Raw genomic sequence first — 20,860 nt, 5'->3', positions numbered from 1 at the left:
GGAGCGTGGGGCTGAGTCTGAGACCACACGTGTGTGCAGGGTCTGCGTGGTCAGGGCCCGTCTGTCCCGTGCAGCTTACGTCGTAAAGCCTACTCGTGGGAGAGCCCACGGCCTGTCCTCCGTGCTGGGCTCTGGGGCCTGCCCGCCAGTTGTCCAGCTGGCCCCCAGGCCCTGTCAGGGCGTGCTCACTGCAGATCCCATGCACCCAGCCTGGTCCAGGAGGTCTCTCCCCAGGAGCTGGCTCACAGCAGGGCGTCCAGGGCCACCCGCCCCGGAAAGGCCAGCAAGATCTTCCGTAGGGAGGCCACCAGGGCGCTGGTGGGAGTCGGCATGCACCCGGCTTAACCCAGAAGCTCCGCCCTCCCAGCTGCACTTCTGGATAAGGGTCTGGGCCCCGGGGGGCAGATGGGACCCCTCATAACAAGTGCAGGGGCCGTGCAGGGTGTTGACAGAGCCCTGGACGTCCTGGGTTGAGGGCGGGGGACCACCCGCCCCCTCCTGACTGGCTGCCCACGTCACTCAGAGGCCGAACTGCTGCCCTCATGAATCAATGCACTTCATTATTGTATTTTTCCACTGATGGTGTTGACAAAACCAGTGCAGATATTGATTCTTGAGAGCAGTCCTTCTGTGTTAAATGTGGGCATTGAAAACCCCAGGAATCGAGAGGCTATAGGAACTGGAGACCCCGCCACCCCGCCCCCCACCCCGCCCCCCGCCCCAGCACTGCCCGCAGCCTCCAACCCCTGGCGTTTGCGTGACTCAGCTCAGATTTACAACTTAAGGGAACAGGACGACTCCACAGCTCAGGAGCTCTTTCGAGGACGAGAGCCCACTGACTTCTCCGACCACACAATAAACTGAACTGACTCCTGACGCCCTGGCGACCGACCATTTATGCTGTTTTGACTCCAGAACCTGGGCTATGTGTCAGCCCGAGGACAGGCAGCAGGAGGGTGCCCCCAGCCCGGGCCCGGCCCCCAGCCAGCCCCCTAGGCCTCACTCACCCTCAGGACCAGCTCTTTGGCCGATGGAGACATGAGGACGCGGTCACACCAGGCGGGGCAGCGGGTGTTCATGTACTGCCGGCCCTGGCTGCAGTCCTCGCTGTACGGGTAGCTGGGGAGACAGGGCGGGGGGTCGGCAGCCGCTCGCCAGCCCCCCAGCCCCTCCTCCACATGGGCCCGCACCCCAGAAAGGCCCAGCTTGTCCGGGGGAAGGAGAGGAGACAGAAGCTTCCAGAACCGAGTCCCACACTGTCCCTCCCAGCACTTCAGATAAACCCCCCAAGGACGCGGCTCGTCTTCTCAACGTGGTCTTGCTTCTGGATGCAGCCTAAAGCACAGATCTGCACCGATGCCCACGGCTGGCTGGCAGACCCGTTCCTTCCCCCTCAGCACATGTCCTGTGCCCCCGTGTGTGGGAGCTCTGGACCAGCTGGACAGACAAATGTCCTGGCCGGTCACACAGCCTTCTTGGTCGAATGTCACCATTTTATATTTACCATTACAGACAAGAACCTACACATGGTCCAACTCTGATCAGGGACCACGGAGAAGTCCAAGAAGCGCTTCCTGACCTTTAATATAAAGGTGGGCCTGTCCACTGCAGGGAGTTGGCCTCCGCGGCCCCATCTTTGCAATGCATGCTGTCTCTGTGTTATACACACTTTTGTTTTCCACAAAAGTGAACCCTGGAGCTTTTCCCATAATAATTTGTCCTGTAAAAGCATCTATCCCCACGTAGAGCACCCGTCCACACTTGGGAAGGGATGAGTCCCTCTGGGGAGTTAGACAGTCTGCCTGGGCGGAGCCAGGAGGTGTGCGTGTGCCGTCTGTTGGTCACGGTCGCCCCGAGGCACATACTCGGGCAGAGCCCTGCACAAGGGGCTCAGCAGCCCAGTCCCAGCCTGGGTGCCCGACCACAGCCAGCCGTGCAGGACCCTGCTTCCTGTTTGCTCCCACACCCGTTTCAGCAGCAGCCTCCATCCACTGTTGGAGGCGTTTTGGTTACTTCTAGGCTTGGGGAGTTCTTGGCTGTGATGAGTGGACCCCCAGGGGCCCAAGACCCTGTTGGGGGCTGGAAGGTAAACTCCGTGTTCGTGGTCACACAGACATACTACCTGTTGTTGTCACGGTGCTGGCGTGGCCCTGCCCCACACCGCACAGGCAGAGGCCACAGGAACGATTCCTGGATTGGATCTCAACCCGGTTTAGGAGTCAGTGGGAGGAATGGGGAGCACATGAAGGTGGGACCCTCAGACCTCAGGGAAGGGAGGTTTGGAAGGGGCTGTCCTGAGGGCAGGGGTCTGGACAGGGCTGCGTGCGGGGTGAGGAGAACCTTCCACGTCATGGGAAGCCGCTGCCGCACTTCAGTGGAAGAGCCCGCTAAGCTGTCTCACTCACACCCTTGGATCTTTGTTTTCAAGCCAATGACAGTGTGGCTTGGAGTGCATTCACAGCTGGGATGATGAGGGCGGAGGTGCAGAGAGGCTCTGAAAACCAGGTGTGCCAGCCAGAGAATGCCACTTAGTATCCCCTGCTGCCACACCATCACCTGTCTGCTGGCACCAGTGATGCCCATGGCGTGCAATTCCCTGGTTGACAAGCTAGATGCCCTGGGGTGGCCACTGTCCCTCAAACAGACACTGTCCACTACCCCCTGCGCCCAGGAGATGCCAAAGCTGGACAGCCGTGCAGCACAGGCCGCCTCGCCCAACGCCAAGAGCCCGCAGCCCTGGAGCCCACGAGCCTCCGTCCTGACCACCCGGCCCGAGCGGAAGGAGGAGCCGTTCTCACAGAGCAGTTGGGATGGCGCAGGCCTGGTGAGTGTGGAGAGGAGCCAGCGCGGCCCTTCTCTGTGACAGGCCATGTGGACAAACCTGGACACGGTGGTCTCCCTCCCTGGCCAGTGCTGCTTCTGGACAGATCCCCACAGGGTTCAGCCACGACAGAAGCAACAGGGCCAGGAGGTTCCGCCTTTCAACCAGAAAGAGGGCAGCGTGGTAGAGCCCAGGCACAGGATGCCCTGAAAGGGTAGATGTGCCCAAGGACATCCCTGAATACCTGGCAGCACACCCATCCGGGTACACACCCACCCAGGTACACACCCACCGAGGTGCACAGCCTTCAGGTACACACCCACCCAGGTACACACCCATCCGGGTACACACCCACCCAGGTACACACCCATACGGGTACACATTCACCCAGGTACACAGCTCCCAGGTACACAGCCTCCAGGTACACACCCACTTGGGTACACACCCACCCAGGGACACACCCACCAAGGTACACAGCCTCCAGGGACACACCCACCAAGGTACACAGCCTCCAGGTACACACCCACCCAGGTACACACCCACTTGGGTACACACCCACCGAGGTGCACAGCCTCCAGGCACACACCCACCAAGGTATACACCCACTCGGGTACACACCCACAGAGGTACACAGCCACCCGGATACACACCCATACGGGTACACACCCACCCAGGTACACAGCCTCCAGGTACACACCCACCCAGGTACACACCCAGTCAGGTACACACCCACCCAGGTACACAGCCTTCAGGTACACACCTATCCAAGTACACACCCACTCGGGTACACACCCACTCAGGTACACAGCCTTCAGGTACACACCCACCCAGGTACACAGCCTTCAGGTACACACCTATCCAAGTACACACCCACTCGGGTACACACCCACTCAGGTACACAGCCTTCAGGTACACACCCACTCAGGTACACAGCCTTCAGGTACACACCCACCCAGGTACACACCCACTCGGGTACACACCCACTCAGGTACACAGCCTTCAGGTACACACCCACCCAGATACACAGCCTTCAGGTACACACCTATCCGAGTACACAGCCACCTGGATACACACCCATATGGGTACATACTCACCCAGGTACACACCCACCCAGGTACACACCCAGCCGGGTACACATTCATCCAGGTACACAGCCTCCAGGTACACACCCACCCAGGTACACAGCCTGGAGGTACATACCTATCAGGTACACACCCAGGCATACATTTACCAGATACACTCCCAGGCAACACACTCACCCAGGTAATACACACACCCAGGTACACACCCTAGCCATACATCCAGGCGACACTCCCAGGGAATGCACACGCCTAGGAAACACACGTGTATACACGCACACACACGAGCTTGTACCACATACACAAAAACTCACGAACACATCACGGACACACCCGCACGTAAAATCTATGCTCACCAATGCCTGTCTGCTCATATGTGAAATACCACGCACACGTGCACACGGAGCTCATGAACACACACCCCCACACCTATGCCAACACACACCTGTACACACATGTATTCACACGCACACACCACATACAGGCCCAGGTATACATGTACCCAAGCACATGTGCACACACAACCCACACCCCACACCCATAAGACACGCTGCATACACCCATGCACACATACCCACCTATCCACACCTGTGCCTGTATAACCATGCCTGCATACACACACGTACGTCCACACCATGCACATACACTCACACCTGTGCACACCCACACCCATGTCCCATGGATACCACATGCACACAAGCACACGTATGCACTACACAAACACATGCAATCAGTCTGTCACCAACCACACGCATCCTGCACACACACACACACAAAGTACACGCCTGCACACACGTGCACTCACACCCACGCGGGGGCCACATCAGGCACACGTGCTGACACCGTGCACACAGTGCACACCCCACACACGTGTGCACAGGATCTCATGCCTGCACACACACAGGCAGCACTCCTGGGGTCACTTGTTTTCTGGCAGTCAGAGAACACATCTGGGCACCAAATGGTCACCGTTTTTAACCACGTCCCTGCAGCTGCTTCCGCTGATACGTTCCCAGTGTTGGGACAGCTCTCCAGACATGGGGCTGTGAGTGCCACCCAATGGTCCGGAACATGGTTTTAAACATGAGGGAACAAAACGGAGGGGACGGGTGCGACCCAGGCTCTGGAGGAGTGGAGGGTGGGTAGTAGGGGAGGGGAAGACGATAAGGTAGTGGGGAAGGGGGAATGAGCCGGGCTGCTGGCAAGGGGGAATGAGCCGGGAAGTGGGGAAGGGGTGGGTGACCCGGGCTGTGGGGGAGGGGTGAGTGACCTGGGCAGTGGTGGAGGGGGGTTGACTTGGGCACTGGGGGAGGGATTGATGACCCATGCTGTGGTGGGGGGGGGTGGGTGACCCGGGCAGTGGCCTGGATGGCCTTGCCTTGGAGACTTGGGCCTTGCATGCAGGCTGGGAGGTCAGGGGCTGTGAGTGGGGACCCTCAGCTCAAGAAGTCCATGGCTTAGTCTGTAAACCATGACCTTTCCCACCTCAGTTCAGTTCAGTTCAGTTCAGTCGCTCAGTCATGTCCAACTCTTTGCAACCCCATGAATCGCAGCACGCCAGGCCTCCCTGTCCATCACCAACTCCTGGAGCTCATTGGGCACCTACTGACCTGGGGAGTACCTCTTTCAGTATCCTACCATTTTGCCTTTTCATACTGTTCATGGGGTTCTCAAGGCAAGAATACTGAAGTGGCTTGCCATTCCCTTCTCCAGTGGACCACGCTCTGTCAGACCTCTCCACCATGACCCGCCCGTCTTGGGTTGCCGCGCAGGCATGGCTTAGTTTCATTGAGTTAGGGATGTGGTCCTAGTGTGATTAGATTGACTAGTTTTAAAAATTTGGAACGCTTCACAAATGCTAGATCCCAGTTAAACGGAGAAAATCTGACCCCTAGACCGACGGGCCTCCAGCGGCCCCCACCCCCTGTCCCTCCCAGACCACCTCCCCTCAAGGGGTAGCCCCACCTCCAGCCAGAGAAAGGTCTCTGGCTGAGACGTGCTTGCAGGGGCAGGACGCCGTTCCTGGGGAGTGGGCATGGCCCTAACACACCGACCAGGTCACAGGACGTCCATGATTCCAGGATGAGAGCAGGATGTCTCAGGCCGCTCGAGCCCGTCAGGCCCGAGGCAGCTGAGCCCCAGAGGGCAGGTGACCTCCGGGTGCCCACAGCGCGGGCACCGCCCTGGAGTTCCTCCCACTTGGCACCAAAGTATCCCCACCCCCAGCCTACTGGCAGGATCTCACAGGCCAGGCCACGCCCCCTGTGAGCCACGCCCTCCTGGGGGCCACGCCCCCCTGGGGCCTGGCTGAAGCATGCGCAGGCCGACGGGTCCCTCCCAGCCCTGAAATCCCTGTCTCTCTGCTGCCTGGGGGATGGGGGCTCGTCCCTCGGCCACCCTACCCGAGCGGACCACAAGGTCCTGGGGCTCCTGGCGGGCCCATCCCCCCGCGCCTTCTGCGCTCTGTGCCTGGCTGAACGTCCAGGCTGCAGGGTTTGGAGAAGCTCAGGGATGGCCACCTGCTTGGGCTGCTCGGGAGGTGTATGCCCACAGCTCCTCCTCCTGGCCAGGCCGCAGCCCTGAGGGAGGCATGTGGATCCTGATCAAGCGGGAGCGATGCCCAGGACCCCCGCACCACCGCCAGAGGGCGGGGGAAACCCGGTCCCTCAGGACGGCCTCAGCTTCCAGCGGTCCCTGGCGGCATGTTACTGCACACTTCATGTCATTTCGGTAGCGTCAGAGCCCGAAGACGACGCGGTGGGGCAGCTCCTGGACGCGCTGCTGAGGCCGCCCACTCAGGCCCAGCTGCCGAGCCACGGGCTCCCGGGCATCGGAGCTGCTGCTGGGTGCCTGCCAGGTCCCCGGGGGCCACATCCCTGCCTCTCTGGCCTCTGCACCTCGAGTCACTGGTCTGGGCGCTGACGGTGAGCGGCAGGCGCCCAGACACCTCAGCCAGTCTGGACTCACAAGGAGTCCCAGGTCCAGCGGATGTCTGACCTCTGGAAGGAGGCTCAGGAAGCAGGGTGAGCTTCACGGGGAGCCAGGGAGGATCTCTGACGTGGATATGACGTGTTTACCTCCTGCGAGGCCTGGCACAGATGGGGGTGGGGGGGCAGACAGCACTCTCAGCCCCACCCGCAGCAGCCTCGCTCCCTGAGGATGATTCCCCGAACCTGCCCAAGGCCCATTTTCTCCCAAGTGGTAAGAATTCCCACTTGGCATCTGTAAAAGGGCAGACAGAGGGGGGAGCAGCCGTAGGGGGCGTCCGTGTCCTCCAGATGGGCCTGGGGTGGCTGAGAGGGCTGAGTGTCCTGGGCCATTTCGTAATCAGCTCTCTCCCCATACCCCCACCCAGCCCCTCTGCAGCCCCGGGCAGGTCAGGGAGGAGCATGCTGCTACTGCTGCGGATTTCAAGATTCTGTCAACACCAGAGCAAAACACCACAAAAGCTCACATCCCCGAGACAGACAGAACCAACACCCGCGTCTTGACGGCCCCAGAAAGGTCCAGAGCTTGGAGCTGCCTCAGCGGCCCCTCGTAGGCGCCTCTAGGAGGCCGTGTCGGCACCGAGGGGAGCAGCCCCTGCCACACTCTCCAGGCTGGGGAGGGGGCGGGAGGAGGCACGGGGGGCACAGAAGCAGGACGGGAGGCTCCCTCTGGGCCAGCAAGTGGGCGGTCCTTACCTGGGAGGGAACGAGATGCCCAGCTCACACAGTCTGTCCTTAAACACAGAGAGCTCTTTGTCGAATTCTAAGAGCTGAGGAAAAGAAAGAAGATAAGGGTCACTGGGGCTTGCACTCCTGGGGGCAGCAGCCAGCCTGGGCAGGGACACCGTGACTTCGGACCTCAGCACCTGCCCTGCACACCACCTGGGCCATGAGCGAGGGCTGCCCAGGCGTGTGGCCAGACGGTCCTGCAGGCCCCAGGGTGAGGCCCGGTGCTGACCAGCCGGGGCCACCTTGCCCCACTGAGCGCTCAGGGTGCGGCCACAGCCACTGTGGAGTCACTCCGAGGTGCCCTCGCCCAAAGGCAGGGTCCAGCCGCAGGGACGCTGTTCTGCCCCAGTGGAGCTGCACTCTCGGGCGCAGGCCTTGCCTGGAGGACAACAAATGGCACTGGCCTGGTGGGCTCCTCAGAGCCATGTCCACGGGCATTGCACCTCCAGGAGGCAGGCCCTGCGGCCACACGCGCCCTGGGCACGTGGTCACCGCTTATGCCCTCGGCAGCATGGGGGAGCGTGGCATTGCACAGGCCCGAGGCCACACGGCCCCCTCACCTCCCGCCATCTCAGCCCTGCGATCCGCACGCCGTGTGTGCACAGCAACCCTGGGCGCCAGGCTCCACCTGAGAGCTGACTCTGCCTGGCGAGGCTGGAGGCTGGGTCCCACGGCTGCCACCGCGAGGCCACGTCTGCTCAGAGGCACCAGTGGCAAAGCTCGCCCCACTCAGCACCCATGATGGCCCTGCTGGGGGCCCAGAGGTGCAGGGCCAGAAGTGGGGTGCAGAGAGGGTGTGGGGGGAGGGGAGGTTCAGGGTGGGGGCTGTGTGGGGCAGGGCCAGAGCCCCTCAGCTCCCAGGCACAAGCAGCCTCCTGCCCCCACCTCCAGGGAGCAGCCTGGGCCAAATGACTTCTGGAAGGTTCCGGAGTTGGTGTTTCAGGGTGTCTGGGGTGGGGAACAAGTCTCCAGGGAGGGCGAAGCATGAGCGTGGGGCCTGGACCAGCTCTGAGTTCACACAGGTGTGCACACGTGTGCCTGGAGACACCCTCACAGCACGCTCGAAGGATGCACCCCCACAGGGAGACGGCAAGCGTGTCATCCACAGCCTCCTGAGCACGAATGCTCAGCCTTCGCAGCTCAGGAGGACGGCCCTGACCTCCACGGAGTCCGCCAGCATCGTGGCTCATCGCCCCCGGAGGCCCGCCGCCAGCGTCCTCTCGTGGGGGTCTGGCGCTGGGGCTGCTCTCAGTCGTGGCGTTTGGGGTCCTGCTCCGGACGCCCCCAGCTCTTGAGGACCGCGCCTTCCACCCCCGCCAGCTCCAAGCGTCCGTCCCGTGTCCCGCCCACAGCCCACCACACGAGCACCGTGCCCGGCCCGCTCCGTCCGTCCGGACACTCCGCTCCCTGAGGGGACACTCCGCTCCCTGGGGGGCACTCTGCTCCCTGGGAGGCACTCTCCGCTCCCTGGGGGGCACTCTCCGCTCCCTGAGGGGACACTCTGCTCCCTGGGGGGCACTCTCTGCTCCCTGGGGGGCACTCTCCGCTCCCTGAGGGGACACTCTGCTCCCTGGGGGGCACTCTCCGCTCCCTGGGGGGCACTCTCCGCTCCCTGAGGGCACTCTCTGCTCCCTGGGGGGCACTCTCTGCTCCCTGGGGGGCACTCTCCGCTCCCTGAGGGGACACTCTGCTCCCTGGGGGGCACTCTCTGCTCCCTGGGGGGCACTCTCCGCTCCCTGAGGGCACTCTCTGCTCCCTGGGGGGCACTCTCTGCTCCCTGGGGGGCACTCTCCGCTCCCTGGGGGGGCACTCTCCGCTCCCTGGCTGCTTTGAGAGCAGCTTGTGTGTCTCCATCTGCCTGGATCCTTGAGCGTGTGGCGTTTGTGTTTCTGATTCTTTCTCTGATTCCTTAAACAGTCTCAGAATTTTTATCAAGCATTCCGTGATCTGACCTCTTGGACTCTCGCTACTGTGGAGGGCTCCCTGCCCCGCGTCCACGGGAGGCCGGCACACCGTGTTTCAGGAATGGTATTGCATTTCTGTTGAAATGGTAATCTGTATCTCTTTGAGATTTTTCACATCCTGATAACCAATTTCACATGTATCTTAAACATTCTTCTTGATTACAAAGTGAGGAACAGCGCAGGGTGTGTGTGGACAATGATGAAGCAGCCGGCCGGCCGTATCCGTCAGGCACGGTCTGGGCCGCGCACCGTCCTCTGCTGCTGCAGAGGCGCGGCGCTGATGAAGGGGAGAGGCTGGAAAATCGATGCGGCGGAGCCGGAGCAGGTGCTACACACAGAGAAAACATCTCCATCCGACGGGCCGAGCGCCGGGAACACTCCCGCGCCTGCCCTGGGACAGCCGCGGAGAATTTAATCTCTCCAAATCCTCACCAGGGCACTCCATCCTGCCGCCCTGACAGCCACACTTATAATTAATTATACAATTTCGATGGGAATATCGACTAAACAAAGCTATAAATCATAGAAAAAGTCAATAGGCATGGACACAGTCAATCATGTCCCGGCCGATGATTACTACTCTTAAAATACAATAATTATTTTCAGAGCCAACTTGAATTAAATTTCTGTCAGGCGGGAACAAGACCAGTGGTTGATCAAGGATGCGATGGACCCGGGGCCGCGGCTGAGCTGCACATCCATCCTGGTGGGCGTCTCACCCTGAAGGTGAGCGCTTGTCCGGAGGCCCCTGGGGGTCTGCATGCCCGCCTCCTGCTGCTGCTGCTGCTGCTGCTGAGTCGCGTCAGTCGTGTCCAACTCTATGCGACCCCACAGATGGCAGCCCACCAGGCTCCCCCGTCCCTGGGATTCTCCAGGCAAGAACACTGCAGGGGGCCGCAGTTACTGTGGAGCCGGCCCTGCACCGGGAGGCATGAGGCCTCCGCCCCCGAGCTTCCTGACCCGACCGGGGGCCCAGGGGCCCCCCAGAAACCCTCCTGGAGGCCTCATCTCTGCTTCGCCTCCGTCACATCCTCTCATCCTAGGGGCAGACTCAAACTTCTCCCAGATATTCAAATTAATTTTCCTCCACGTTGAAAGAGCACAGTTTCACAGGGTAAATTAATACGGAAGCAAAAATTACATCTAAGGTGACGTCTGTCGTTTCCAGGTGGTGACATGCTTCCCAGGCAGTAAAGGAGGCCAGCGGGGCTCTGGGCCCAGGGGCGCCTTGCCTCTGCCCACCCCCCACGCTGTGAGACGCAGGAGGAGCCCACCTCCCTGGGCCCCGAGGGTCCCCGGGGAGCCAGCTGTGCACAGGCTGTGGGTCGAGTGTCCAAGGACACCAGGTGAGTGGAAGCCGCAGAGGAGGCTCAGGAGCACCTGGGGCCAGGGTGCACCCGTGCAGCGGGGAAGGTGGCCTCGCAGAAGAGGGCTGGGCCCCCCACAGTGGGCTCAAAGCTGGGCCTGAGCAGATGGCCGTGTGACTGGGCCTGGCTGAGCTCTAGGCCAGGAGGGAACGGAGGGGCTGGGGTGCAGGAAGGAGGCAGGGGCAGGGGCTAGGCCGGCAGACTAGGTGGTGGAGAGTCCAGGCCCCAAAGTGAACGGACATGAGAGGTAAGGGGTCCCGGCGGGTGATGGGGGCTTCCCGGGGGCGGGCAGGCAGGGCAGGGGGGCTCTGTGCAGGGACTTGGGACTGGCAGGGTCTGCCGGACAGCTGGACAGTCCCCCATCCAGACAGATGTGCCCCCCTCTGGGTGCAGACGGTGGACCCTGCTCAGGGAGGCACAGAGCCCCCGTGGGGCCTGAGGAGATGTGATGCAGAGGTGCTGCCCAGAGTCCGCGGGTGACTGGGCTGCCCAGGGCGCCCAGAACAGAGAGGGCTGAGCGGGGGTGGAGGGACAGACAGGACCTGAATCTGCACACAGTTCTGGCCTTTGGGATGGAGCCGGCCCTGAGAGGCCACAGGGGTCTTGGTGGGGTGACTGGGAGCTAAAAGTGGGGACCGTGGTACAGACAGTGCCTCACCAGGGTCGGGGGAGCAGCCAGGGTCTCAGGAAGTGGGGGGCACAGGGCACACCTGGGTGGGGGAGGCTGCCTGCAGGCGTGGCTAACCTGCTGATAACACACAGGCGCCAGAGGAAGGGCTCAAAGCAGGTCCAGCTGACGTTCACACCGTGCGGCGGCCCCTAGCCCAGCCCTCCCGTGGCCGTGTGCAGGCAGTCTGTGCAGGGACCTGCTCATGGGGCGGGGCGGGGGGGTGAGCTGCAGGGGTCTGTTCACACTCACTTCACTCTACACACGCACACACACACGTGCACTTCACCTTGCATACCATGTGTACTTCTCTGCACACACGTGTGCACATCACTGCACACACACACGTGGTTCACTACACACACACACACACTCATGGGGTTGGTGGCACAGGATGTCCCTCAAGTTCTCAAGACAGTCTCTCCTCTTTCCAAAGGAAGCCCAGGCCTCAGTGGGTGGGCCCTGAACAGAGGGTCTGCACCCAAAGCTGTCAGCCCTCTGCCTCTCACCTGGGGGGTCCCCAGGACTATGGGCCATGCTGCCCGTCAAAGACAGTGAGGCAGGTGGCTGCAGCCTGGCCAGAGGCAGGAGGCACACCAGGCCGGGCCCAGTCGGGAGGGATGGGAGGGCCAGGGGCCAGCACTGCCCGGAGCAGCAGCGGGGGCCCAGCCACACACCCCACGGCGGGACTCACCGCAGTGCCGTTGTCGTCCCGAAAAACCTCCTGGTTGGAGTAGTCAAAGAGCTTCTTCTCCAGCTGGAGCATCACCTGTTGGGGGTGGGGCGTCAGAGCAGGGGGCCCCTCCCCAGGGCGGGGCCATGGAGGGGGGCGTCAGAGCAGAGGGCCCTTCCCAGGGTGGGCCCCCCTCCCCAGGCCAGGTCACTGGGTGCAGAGGGGCATGAGAGCAGGTGGGGCCCCTTTCCAGGGCGGGGCCACGGGAGGGGGTGCGGGTCAGAGCAGGGGCCCCTCCCCAGGGCGCATGCCGCACCCTCCATGCTCACCTTCCGGTCGTTGTCTGACTCGCGGAATATCAGCTTCACGACCTCGTTGGTGTCCGCAGCCCGGACTGCCTGCATCGTGGCCTTTGTGCAGAGAGTCTGGGAAAGACACGGAGGAACTAGGTTCGAGACCTGCCGCCTGGCCGCCTGATCCGGTCCCTCCGTCCTCGCTATCCAGCTGGGCTGGGGGCTCACTCCTCCCGAGCTCCCGGCCGGCCCCTCTGCCCTCTGTCCAGGCTGCTCTGTGGACCCAGGGGCCCAGGAGGCCCCCACGGCCACGACGGTGAAGGGCAGCCAGGCAGGACCTGGAGGGTGGCTGGGAGGCAGAGGCCGTGGGGGGCGCAGAGGGAGGGGGCCAGGCCTCCGAGCAGGTACACCTGGTCCTGCCCCACCCTGGGCATGGGGCAAGGACAGGCCACAGCAGGAAGGTAAACAGGGCCCCTCCCCAAAGTCAGGACGAACCCGGAGCCTGGCCCAGGGGCAGCAGTGCAGCACTGGCCAGACCCACGTACAGCGGAGAGAAAGAACCGCCCAGGAGGGGCTGAGACATGGCCAGGCTCGGAGACGTGCTGGCGAGGGCTCGGGCCATGCACCTCCGTTTGGAAAAGTCCGTCCGCACGGTCCAGAGAGGCTGCGGGGGCCAGGGGCCACAGCCAGATTTTGCTTTGTGTGTAAGTTATACCTCGATAGAACTACTTTTTTGTCCACGCAGTTTTTATGAAAAAGATACAAGGGAAAGACTGCCGCGAAAGAACAACTAATGTTGACTTGAAGAAACCCGTTCACCCGAGGAGCCCGTGGGAAGTCACCTTGCGGTGGAGCGCGGGGCTCAGGCCCAGGTGGCCAGCGCTGTGGGGGGGGGGGGGCATTGACATTCAGGGCACACAGTTAATCAGGTCAAGCCCCCAAAGTGGCTTTTGGACTCATGTGTCACAAATCAGTCTGGCTGCCTTCAAATGGCCGGATTAGAACAAGGGCCCCAGCAACCCTGCCTGGGCGCGCCCACCAGCCCTCGAGGAGGCCGAGCCATCCAGATGCTAATGTGCTAAGGGGCTTAAGAGCAGTGAATGGGGCGGCCTGGCGGGCAGACGGCTTACTCGGAAGAAACGCATAGTCTTCGCCCAAAGGCGGCTGCTGTAAACTTCTTAGAAAACAGCTTTCTCTCTCCCCCTCGCACGGGCTCCCAGCGGATACACATCTGCCTGGCCGGCCCCTCATGCTCGGCCGCTCCCACACCCGCCAGAGCCCCTCATTCAGGGCGACCAGGCTGCCCCTTTCAGCTGCAGCCGTGACCACTCGAGCAGAAAGCCCGGGGCAGTGCCTTTCCGGCTTGCCTTACAGAGCATTTTCCTCTTTTCAAAGGAGAAAAAAATTCTCCAAATGCTGATTTTAAAGAACCATCTGAGGTTTGTTTCACTATCAGCGGCCGTGTGGAGGCCCTGGAGGGTGACGCGGGAAGTCTCCCTGGCACTCGCGGCCCCAGGCGTTTTGCTTGGCGCTTGGCGATGCAGCTACTGCCGAGGACAGGCGCCCTGACGGCCCCCAAGACAGCGGGGCCGCAAAGGCCGCCTGCGGTGTTCTCGCTGCGCGGCTGGCCCGCTCCCCCTGCAGAGGGGCCTGGCCTACTCCCCTCCCCAGCACAAACGCGCCCCCCAACCCCACCCCAGGCCCGAATTCCAGTGCAAGCGGAGCTCCTCGGGCCCCAAGAGGTGAGCCCACGAGCGTGGCCTCACAGAACCCGCTCTGATCTCTGCCAGGCGGAGGGGGTGAGGGGTGGACAGCCAGCCCCGCACCCGAGGGTGGGGGTCCACCGCCTGGGGGTCAGCCAGGAGCTGGTCAGGAGCGTCCTGGTCAGAGTAAAGCCTGACCTGGGGGGGTCTCTGTTCTGGGGGGATCTCTATTACAGGTCGAGAAGCGCTTTTGGGGAAAAGTGTGCAGTAAGCTTTGGTGTGCGGAGGTCAGAGGCACACCAGCCGTTTCCTCACTGCAGTCGCTGAGTTCTTAGGTGATAAGGAAAAGCGGTGAGGCTCTCCTGTGTGTGCACTCCAAGAGACAGCAGGGATTACAAGAGCGTCTCAGTCTGTGTTTATGACGTCCTGCTAGGCTTTAGACCAGTTATGGCTGTGATTCTGCTGACCCTGTTTCGGTCTGCACCCAGCACTCTGGACCGCAGGAGGGGGTCCTCTGCACCCCAAGTTTCCAAAGGACCCACAGAGGTCAGGCAGGCGGGTACCTGTGGTCGGCGTCTGGAATGTGCAGCGTGTACAGGGGGGCACGCCTGGGGCTGGGGTGTCGGGGAGACCGTGACGGAGCTGACGGAGCAGGGAGCCTGGTCGCGGCCCCGCGCAGGCTGAGACCAGCGCTCTCACCCTGCCCCTGGGCCTGGAAGGACCGCATGCGACGGGGCTGGGCTCAGAGGACACTTTTGTCCCCAACTTATCCTGACCACATCAGGTGTTAGAGCCAGAGGGAGGCTGTTTCAGGCTCGGGGGGCGGGGGGTGTGACTGCACCCCCCCGCACCTGCTCAGGGTCCTCCCTGTGGCTCCCCCATACCCGGAGTGGGGCAAGGGCTTAAATGAACCAGACCAGCCGCCAAGCAGCCTGGCCCCAGAAGTGGCCCCGGCTCCAGCTCCTTCCTCGCGCCTTCTCTTTTTGCTCGTATGTGACCCTGAGGACACGGCGGGTGGGGACGCTCTCACCACAGACAGGGGCCAGCGTGCCCACGGGGCCCAGCACCCTCATGGCGGGGCCCACCTGCTGGTGCCGGAGGCCTCTCCCAGTCAGGGGTGTGGGAGGCGGCCCACAGGGTCCTCGTCTGCCCAGATCACTCGGCTTCTAAGACCTTCGGGGATTAAACTATGTCCCATCAAATGGAAAGTAAACTGGCCTTCAAACAGAAAGTTACTGGACAGCGGCTTCCTGAAGTTGTGAAGCCCAGCCCGGCAGGGCCTCAGGTGCCCCCCACCCTGGATGTGGACCCGCAGGAAGGACCACCGGCAGCCCCCCCGGGAGGCCAGCCACACGCTGCGGCTCGCGGACTGGACACAGCTCCGCAGAGCTGGGATCCCTCCACTGCCCGAAACGGAGCCGTGTGTCTGGAGAACGCGGGGCCACCCTGCCCTGCCCTGCCCCAGCTCCAGCTCCGTGGAGAGCGGGCGAGCCCCTCCAGCCGGTTCAGCCACTGAGGGACGGGCCTCCTGCTCGCCCAGGGAAGAAGGCGGCACTGGTCTGAAGAAAGTGCAGTCCCTGCTGCAGGCCGGCCCTTCCGGACACTTACAGGCGGGGTCCAGGGTAGGGGGGGTGCTGGCCGTGGAGGCCAGGCTGGTGGGTGGGCTCCGTGTGCCCTGCTCTGGGGCTTTCATCCCCTGACAACCTCACACAGGAAACATGCAGACCCTCTGATAGCGTGAAATCGGAAACAAAGCCGGGGCACAAAGAGGCCGACTGGCCGTGGCTGCTGTCCCCTCTCCAGCAGCCAGCACGCTCCAGGGCCAGCCCGAGGGGCTGCAGGAGAGAGCTTGGACAGGAGGCCCGTCCCGGAGGCTGGAGGCCCATCCCGGGGGCGCTGGAGGTGCCCACAGCGTGAGGACCCTCGGCTGGCCGCCCACTGCACAGCCGCTGGCATCTGGGAACCCTTCCTCAGGGAGGCCCATCCTCACCCCACCTGGGGAACGACAGCAACCTCGTTCTGGGGGCCCCGCTCTCGGGAGGGAGCGGCTGCCCTGGGCAGCGTTTCAGGCGCAGGGAATGAAGCTGGAGAGGCCCAGACCTCGGAAGACGTTCCGTGTTCCTTTTGGGACCGAGCAGCCCCGCCCCCACCTGCCTTGAGCCCTGGGACACAGGTGTGCACACGTGGCCTTTTCGGAGGCCCTGGGCTCCGGCTGCTCATGTGGGACTGGGCTCTGGAGGACCGGTCTCCGTGCCCCCACGAGCCCACTGCCCAGACCTGCCTCTCAGGGTGGAGGGCGAAGGCCAGCCTGTGGGGGCTCTGGGCCCGATGCTGGGCACTGACGCGTCACGGAGCACAAAGTGCCCGAGGCTGATGGCCGGCGGCCCCGGGGGTCAGGGACAGTGGCACAGCCTCGCCTGCCGGGGGGGCCCGGGTCCCGGCCACCAGTGTCCGCGGACGCCCTTTCAGCCTCCCTCCCCGCCACACGCAAGCACACGTGTGCAGGCGGGCGCACAGCTTCTAGGAGGCGGGGGCCCCGGTGTGCCTGGCCTGCTCGGGCGCAGGGCCCCCTGGGTGGCCGGGCCGGCCTGAGGCCCAGGAGGCCACGTGCTGGTGGAGGCCGGGGCAGGGGGTCTGTGGCCAGGGGCCTGGGCCACAGTTGCGGGCCCCGGGAGGGGACTCACATTGTGAAGACCGACATCACTGGGCAGCTTCCACTGCTCAGCTGCACAAAGTGGGGCCCAGAGCAGGCACCCCGAGAACAAGGAAGCGACACACCCCCTTTCTCCTCCACGGGGTGGGCTGGGGTGTGAGGCCGCAGGAAGGGCCTGGCAGGGATGCCACCTGCAGGGGTCGCCTCTGGTGATGAATCCCCGGCTATCAGGGTCCAGCGGCCCGCCCGACGGCCAGAGGGCACTGCCCCGGAACGGCGAGGATCGGAGGCTGAGCAGCGCCCGTGCGGGCTTCTCACCGGAGAGCACTGGGGCGGGGTCGCGCTGCGTCTGGAGGGAGCCGCCCCTCACCCCACTCCATTCACTCTGACCCTCACAGTGGACACCATCTTTCCAGAGGTTTTCCTGGCAGAGCCCTGAGTCCTGGGACGACAGACATCTCTTGATTGCTGAGAGCCTCAGACTCTGAGGGCCCGAAGCCATGGACCCTGCGGGTGGGAGCCGCTGGCCGGTCGGCGGAGGCCCTGCTGTGCAGCCATGCCCACGTCAGAGGCGCCTGCACCCTCTTTGTTCTGTGCTGCCAGCTGTTCAAGAGAACAATAACCCCCATAAAGACCCTTTCATCTCTGCCCCACGATGCTCGCCGACTCCCTACCCGCCCACGGCGAGGGGACAGTGCCCGCATGCGGCCGGTGGGGCAAACCAGGGGAGCACAGCTGACCTTGCTGGAAGGAAGCAGCTCGGGCTCGTGTCCAGCAGGACTGGGCGGCCATGGGTCCGGCCGGGGGGCCTGCCACACGCCTGGTGCCGCCTTCCCCAGACAGCAGGGCTCAGGCCTGCGGGGCAGTGGGGGCAGGACAGGGCAGGACAGGGCAGGAAGGAGAGCGAGACCCTTACCACCTCCTCCTGCGACCGAGCTGGACGCCCCAGGGCCTCCCGGGACAGACCCCAGCCCCATCTTCCACCTGCCTCTAGTTTGCAGAAAAACGTCCGCCTCCTAGGCCCTCCCCGAGTTCCAGAGAATATATTTAAGCAGAGGAGTAAGAAGATGCGCGGACAGGCTGGGTGGGCTCCCAGGGCCTTGCAGAGGGCCAGTCCGGCTGACGACCAGGGGCGACGCCCCTCCCAGCCACGTGGGAACCCGCCCTGGCTTCTGGGGTGAGGCCTGGAGCCCCGGGACCATGAGCGCTGGGAAGGCTGCAGTCTCTGAGGAGCTGGGTTCCCGGGGGACACCTGAGCTTGTACCTGTCAGCAGCCAGCAGCCGGGTGTTAAAAACTGCCGCCAGCCTCTGAAAACGCAGCCGTCACTGGGGCTGTCGGTGGTGACGGGCGGCAGGTGGGTGCGGCCGGGCTGGCGGGGACGGGAGTGCCTGGTGCTGCTGTCTCTCTCTGTCACTGGCCGGCTGGGCGCCCAGCTGCCAGCTGCCACCACGCAAGGCACGGAACATGCCTCTGAGCAACCTCGCTGGCAGGGCTGAGCGTCGCTGATCAGTTCAGGACGCACAGCCCACGAGACGGAGCGTGATCACCGCGCTTACTTCTGTGTGTGTTTCGATCACAGCTTCGGCCGTGCCGGGCTCGACTGCCGGACCGTCCTCTCAGTTCTGCTCTGCAAGCTTGTTCGTATTAATTTGCATCTGAGATGTGACGCTCTAGTTCCAGGGGGGACAGCCTTCCACTCTGCATGTCTGAGGCTGGTGCCCAGCAAGGTGCCTGAGACCTTGCAGTGCAGAGGGCCAGAGAGGCTCCACCTCGCCCTGGAGCCCCCGGCCGGCCAGTCTTCCTAGAGGCCCTGCCCGCTGCAGCCCACTGCAGCCAGCTGCTACCCCGCCTCACTGCTGCCTGGGACCCTCGCTGCTCTGGGAAGGATCTGACTCACCTCGGGGCTCCCCTAGGAGTCGATGGGGTGAGCACCCACAGGCAGGACACCCCGGGCACCCCAGGATGCACCTGCTGCTCCAGGGCCGGGGATCAGCAATAGAAACCAGAGCCCGGCCCAGCGGGCTTCTCATCGGGCTGGCAGAGGGCGACCAGGGCTTCCCTCCTGGGGGGGCCACCTGTCACCTCCAGGCAAGAAGATGTGCCCAAGTCCTCTGCCCTCGTCTCCTCTGACCTTCTTAGCAGCAGGGCTGCAGTGTGGTCTGGGCTGCTCGGGGTCGCCTCAGGCCCTATGCTGACCTTGGGCAATCTGGAAACCGTCTGTGGGGAGGCCCGCCAGCTGTGCGCACCAGCCTCTCCAGGAACACGGGTTGAGGCCAGCGTGGTCTCTGCTGCCCCACGACCTGGTCTGCAGACCAGACCCGGGCGTCTCTTGGGGCCCACCGCTGGGGCTGCCCGCACCCGGGGGAGGCCCTGAGTCAAGCCCTGTGCCTGCTGTCTGGAAGCAAAGGGCAGGGGCCCACCTCCCGGGTTCAGTCCTCGGCGGGGCACCCCAGCCCTGCCCCCTCCTCCTGGAGCCCCCGTTCACCAGGGCTGTGCGAGCCCCAAGGAGAGTCCCCCCCCACCCGCACACGGCTCCCCGGGGACAGCCACGGAGGCGGCGAAGTCCTGGCGGTCTCGCCTAGTGCCTGGTTCTCCCGCTGCCGCTCACGTCAGGAAGCCCTCCCCTCTGCCCAACGGCCTTTCGGGAAAACCTGGGGAAGCTGTCTCTGGTTTCTCCAAGTTTCTCCAAGCGGCATCTACAGCTAGAAATCCTTTCAAAACGGCCCGCTGGCCAACAGATGCCATCAGTCCACGAGACACTAAGCCGGCAGGTGAAAGTTGAAGATCTTAGTAGGAAAGCTGCTGAATGAAGTTAACCCAACAGAGAGAGCTTGGTCGTCTTCAGCTTACGGTTTAGACCTCAGCGTGCCCACAAGCATGTTTTCTGAGTTATCAACGGCATCAGCTTGGGCGGGAAGGGCAAGCCTGCTCTGGCAGGAGGGCAGCAGCTCCACCAGCCTCAGTGGCGGCTGTGCCCTCTCTGGGCGACCTTGGTCCCCGCCTCCCTGTGCTGGGCGGCCCCTCGGCCCTCGTGGCCCCAGACCCAGCACCGCGTGGGTCCCTCGGGCCCCCCAGCACTGCGGACACGGGCCTGCAGCACAGTCAGTGGGGCTCCTGATGAAGACACAGAACGCCCAGCCTGGAGCTCACGGCGGAGTCACTGCCTGTTAATGGGCCCGAGGAAGCAACGCGAGCAGGCGGGGCGTCTACGGCTTTGCTAGCGGCTGCCACTGCCCTGCACCCGCTCTCATGCGGTCGCCGCGGGAAAGAGGCAGGCAGGGTGGGGTGCCCGGCCGGCACTGGGTCTGTCTCACGGGGCAGGTCCCGGGGCAGCCAGGCCAAGGAAGCTGAGGGTGGGGAGGCCAGGGCAGGACCCGCGGGGCCGGGAGGGAAGGCCTGTGCAGGAGCTTCTGCTCCGCCGAAAACGCGGCCCTTGGTGAGAGTTGTGTAGAGAGTAGCGTTTCGGATCTTTCCTCATCCAAGTCAGCTGGGAAGGCGCCCGAGATGAACACCCCCGGCCTTCCGGGAGGGAGAGGAGGAGGGGGCCAGGGGCCTCCTGAAACCCAGGGCCTGTGGCCTTAGAGACCCCGGGGGCTTCGGGGGCCTTCAGAACAGCGTGCTGGTGCTCAGGGTCTTGCTGCAGACGCCCAGAGCAGGCAGCCCTCTGCACACAGAGGGGCCCAGTTCCTTCCCGCAGCGCGGCTTTCACGACCCCTCTCTGGCTGAGCCGCTTGGTCCTTGCCCCCCTCTCCCTCGTGTTCAGGAACGTGGGGCCCCGATGTCCCAAAGGTGCTGGGCTGGGCAGGCCAGGCTGCCTGCTCAGGGCGAACACACAGGACAGGGCAGGCCTGCTGTGGGCAGTGCCTGCCTGCCCCCTGCCAGAGTCCCCGGGACCCCATCCAGAGCCCCCAGGACCCCATCCA

General features: G+C 63.6%; 1 protein-coding gene and 1 long non-coding RNA gene across 6 annotated transcripts in view; both read right to left on the bottom strand.

Moving 5' to 3' along the window:
• The window catches only part of INPP5A (inositol polyphosphate-5-phosphatase A), a 152,332-nt gene that overhangs the window by 3,759 nt on the left and 127,713 nt on the right, over nt 1-20,860 (bottom strand). For all 5 annotated transcript variants that reach the window (XM_069567811.1, XM_069567810.1, XM_069567812.1 and 2 more), the window contains 4 exons: nt 12,617-12,712; nt 12,309-12,383; nt 7,584-7,657; nt 1,008-1,119 (listed from right to left, as the gene is read on the bottom strand). In XM_069567811.1, coding sequence (XP_069423912.1) covers nt 1,008-1,119; nt 7,584-7,657; nt 12,309-12,383; nt 12,617-12,712 — 357 coding nt within the window. The remainder of the gene's footprint in view (nt 1-1,007; nt 1,120-7,583; nt 7,658-12,308; nt 12,384-12,616; nt 12,713-20,860) is intronic.
• LOC138427591 (uncharacterized) lies at nt 17,027-19,391 on the bottom strand. Its single transcript, XR_011252076.1, has 3 exons — nt 18,201-19,391; nt 17,677-17,791; nt 17,027-17,539 (listed from the first exon to the last, which is right to left on the bottom strand). It is a non-coding gene; the product is annotated as an uncharacterized lncRNA (long non-coding RNA).

This window comes from Ovis canadensis, chromosome 22, assembly GCF_042477335.2.
Source record: "Ovis canadensis isolate MfBH-ARS-UI-01 breed Bighorn chromosome 22, ARS-UI_OviCan_v2, whole genome shotgun sequence".
Taxonomy (NCBI): Eukaryota; Metazoa; Chordata; class Mammalia; order Artiodactyla; family Bovidae; genus Ovis; species Ovis canadensis.
Note: the sequence above shows the minus strand (reverse complement) of the source record. Positions and strands in the feature narration are given on the sequence as shown.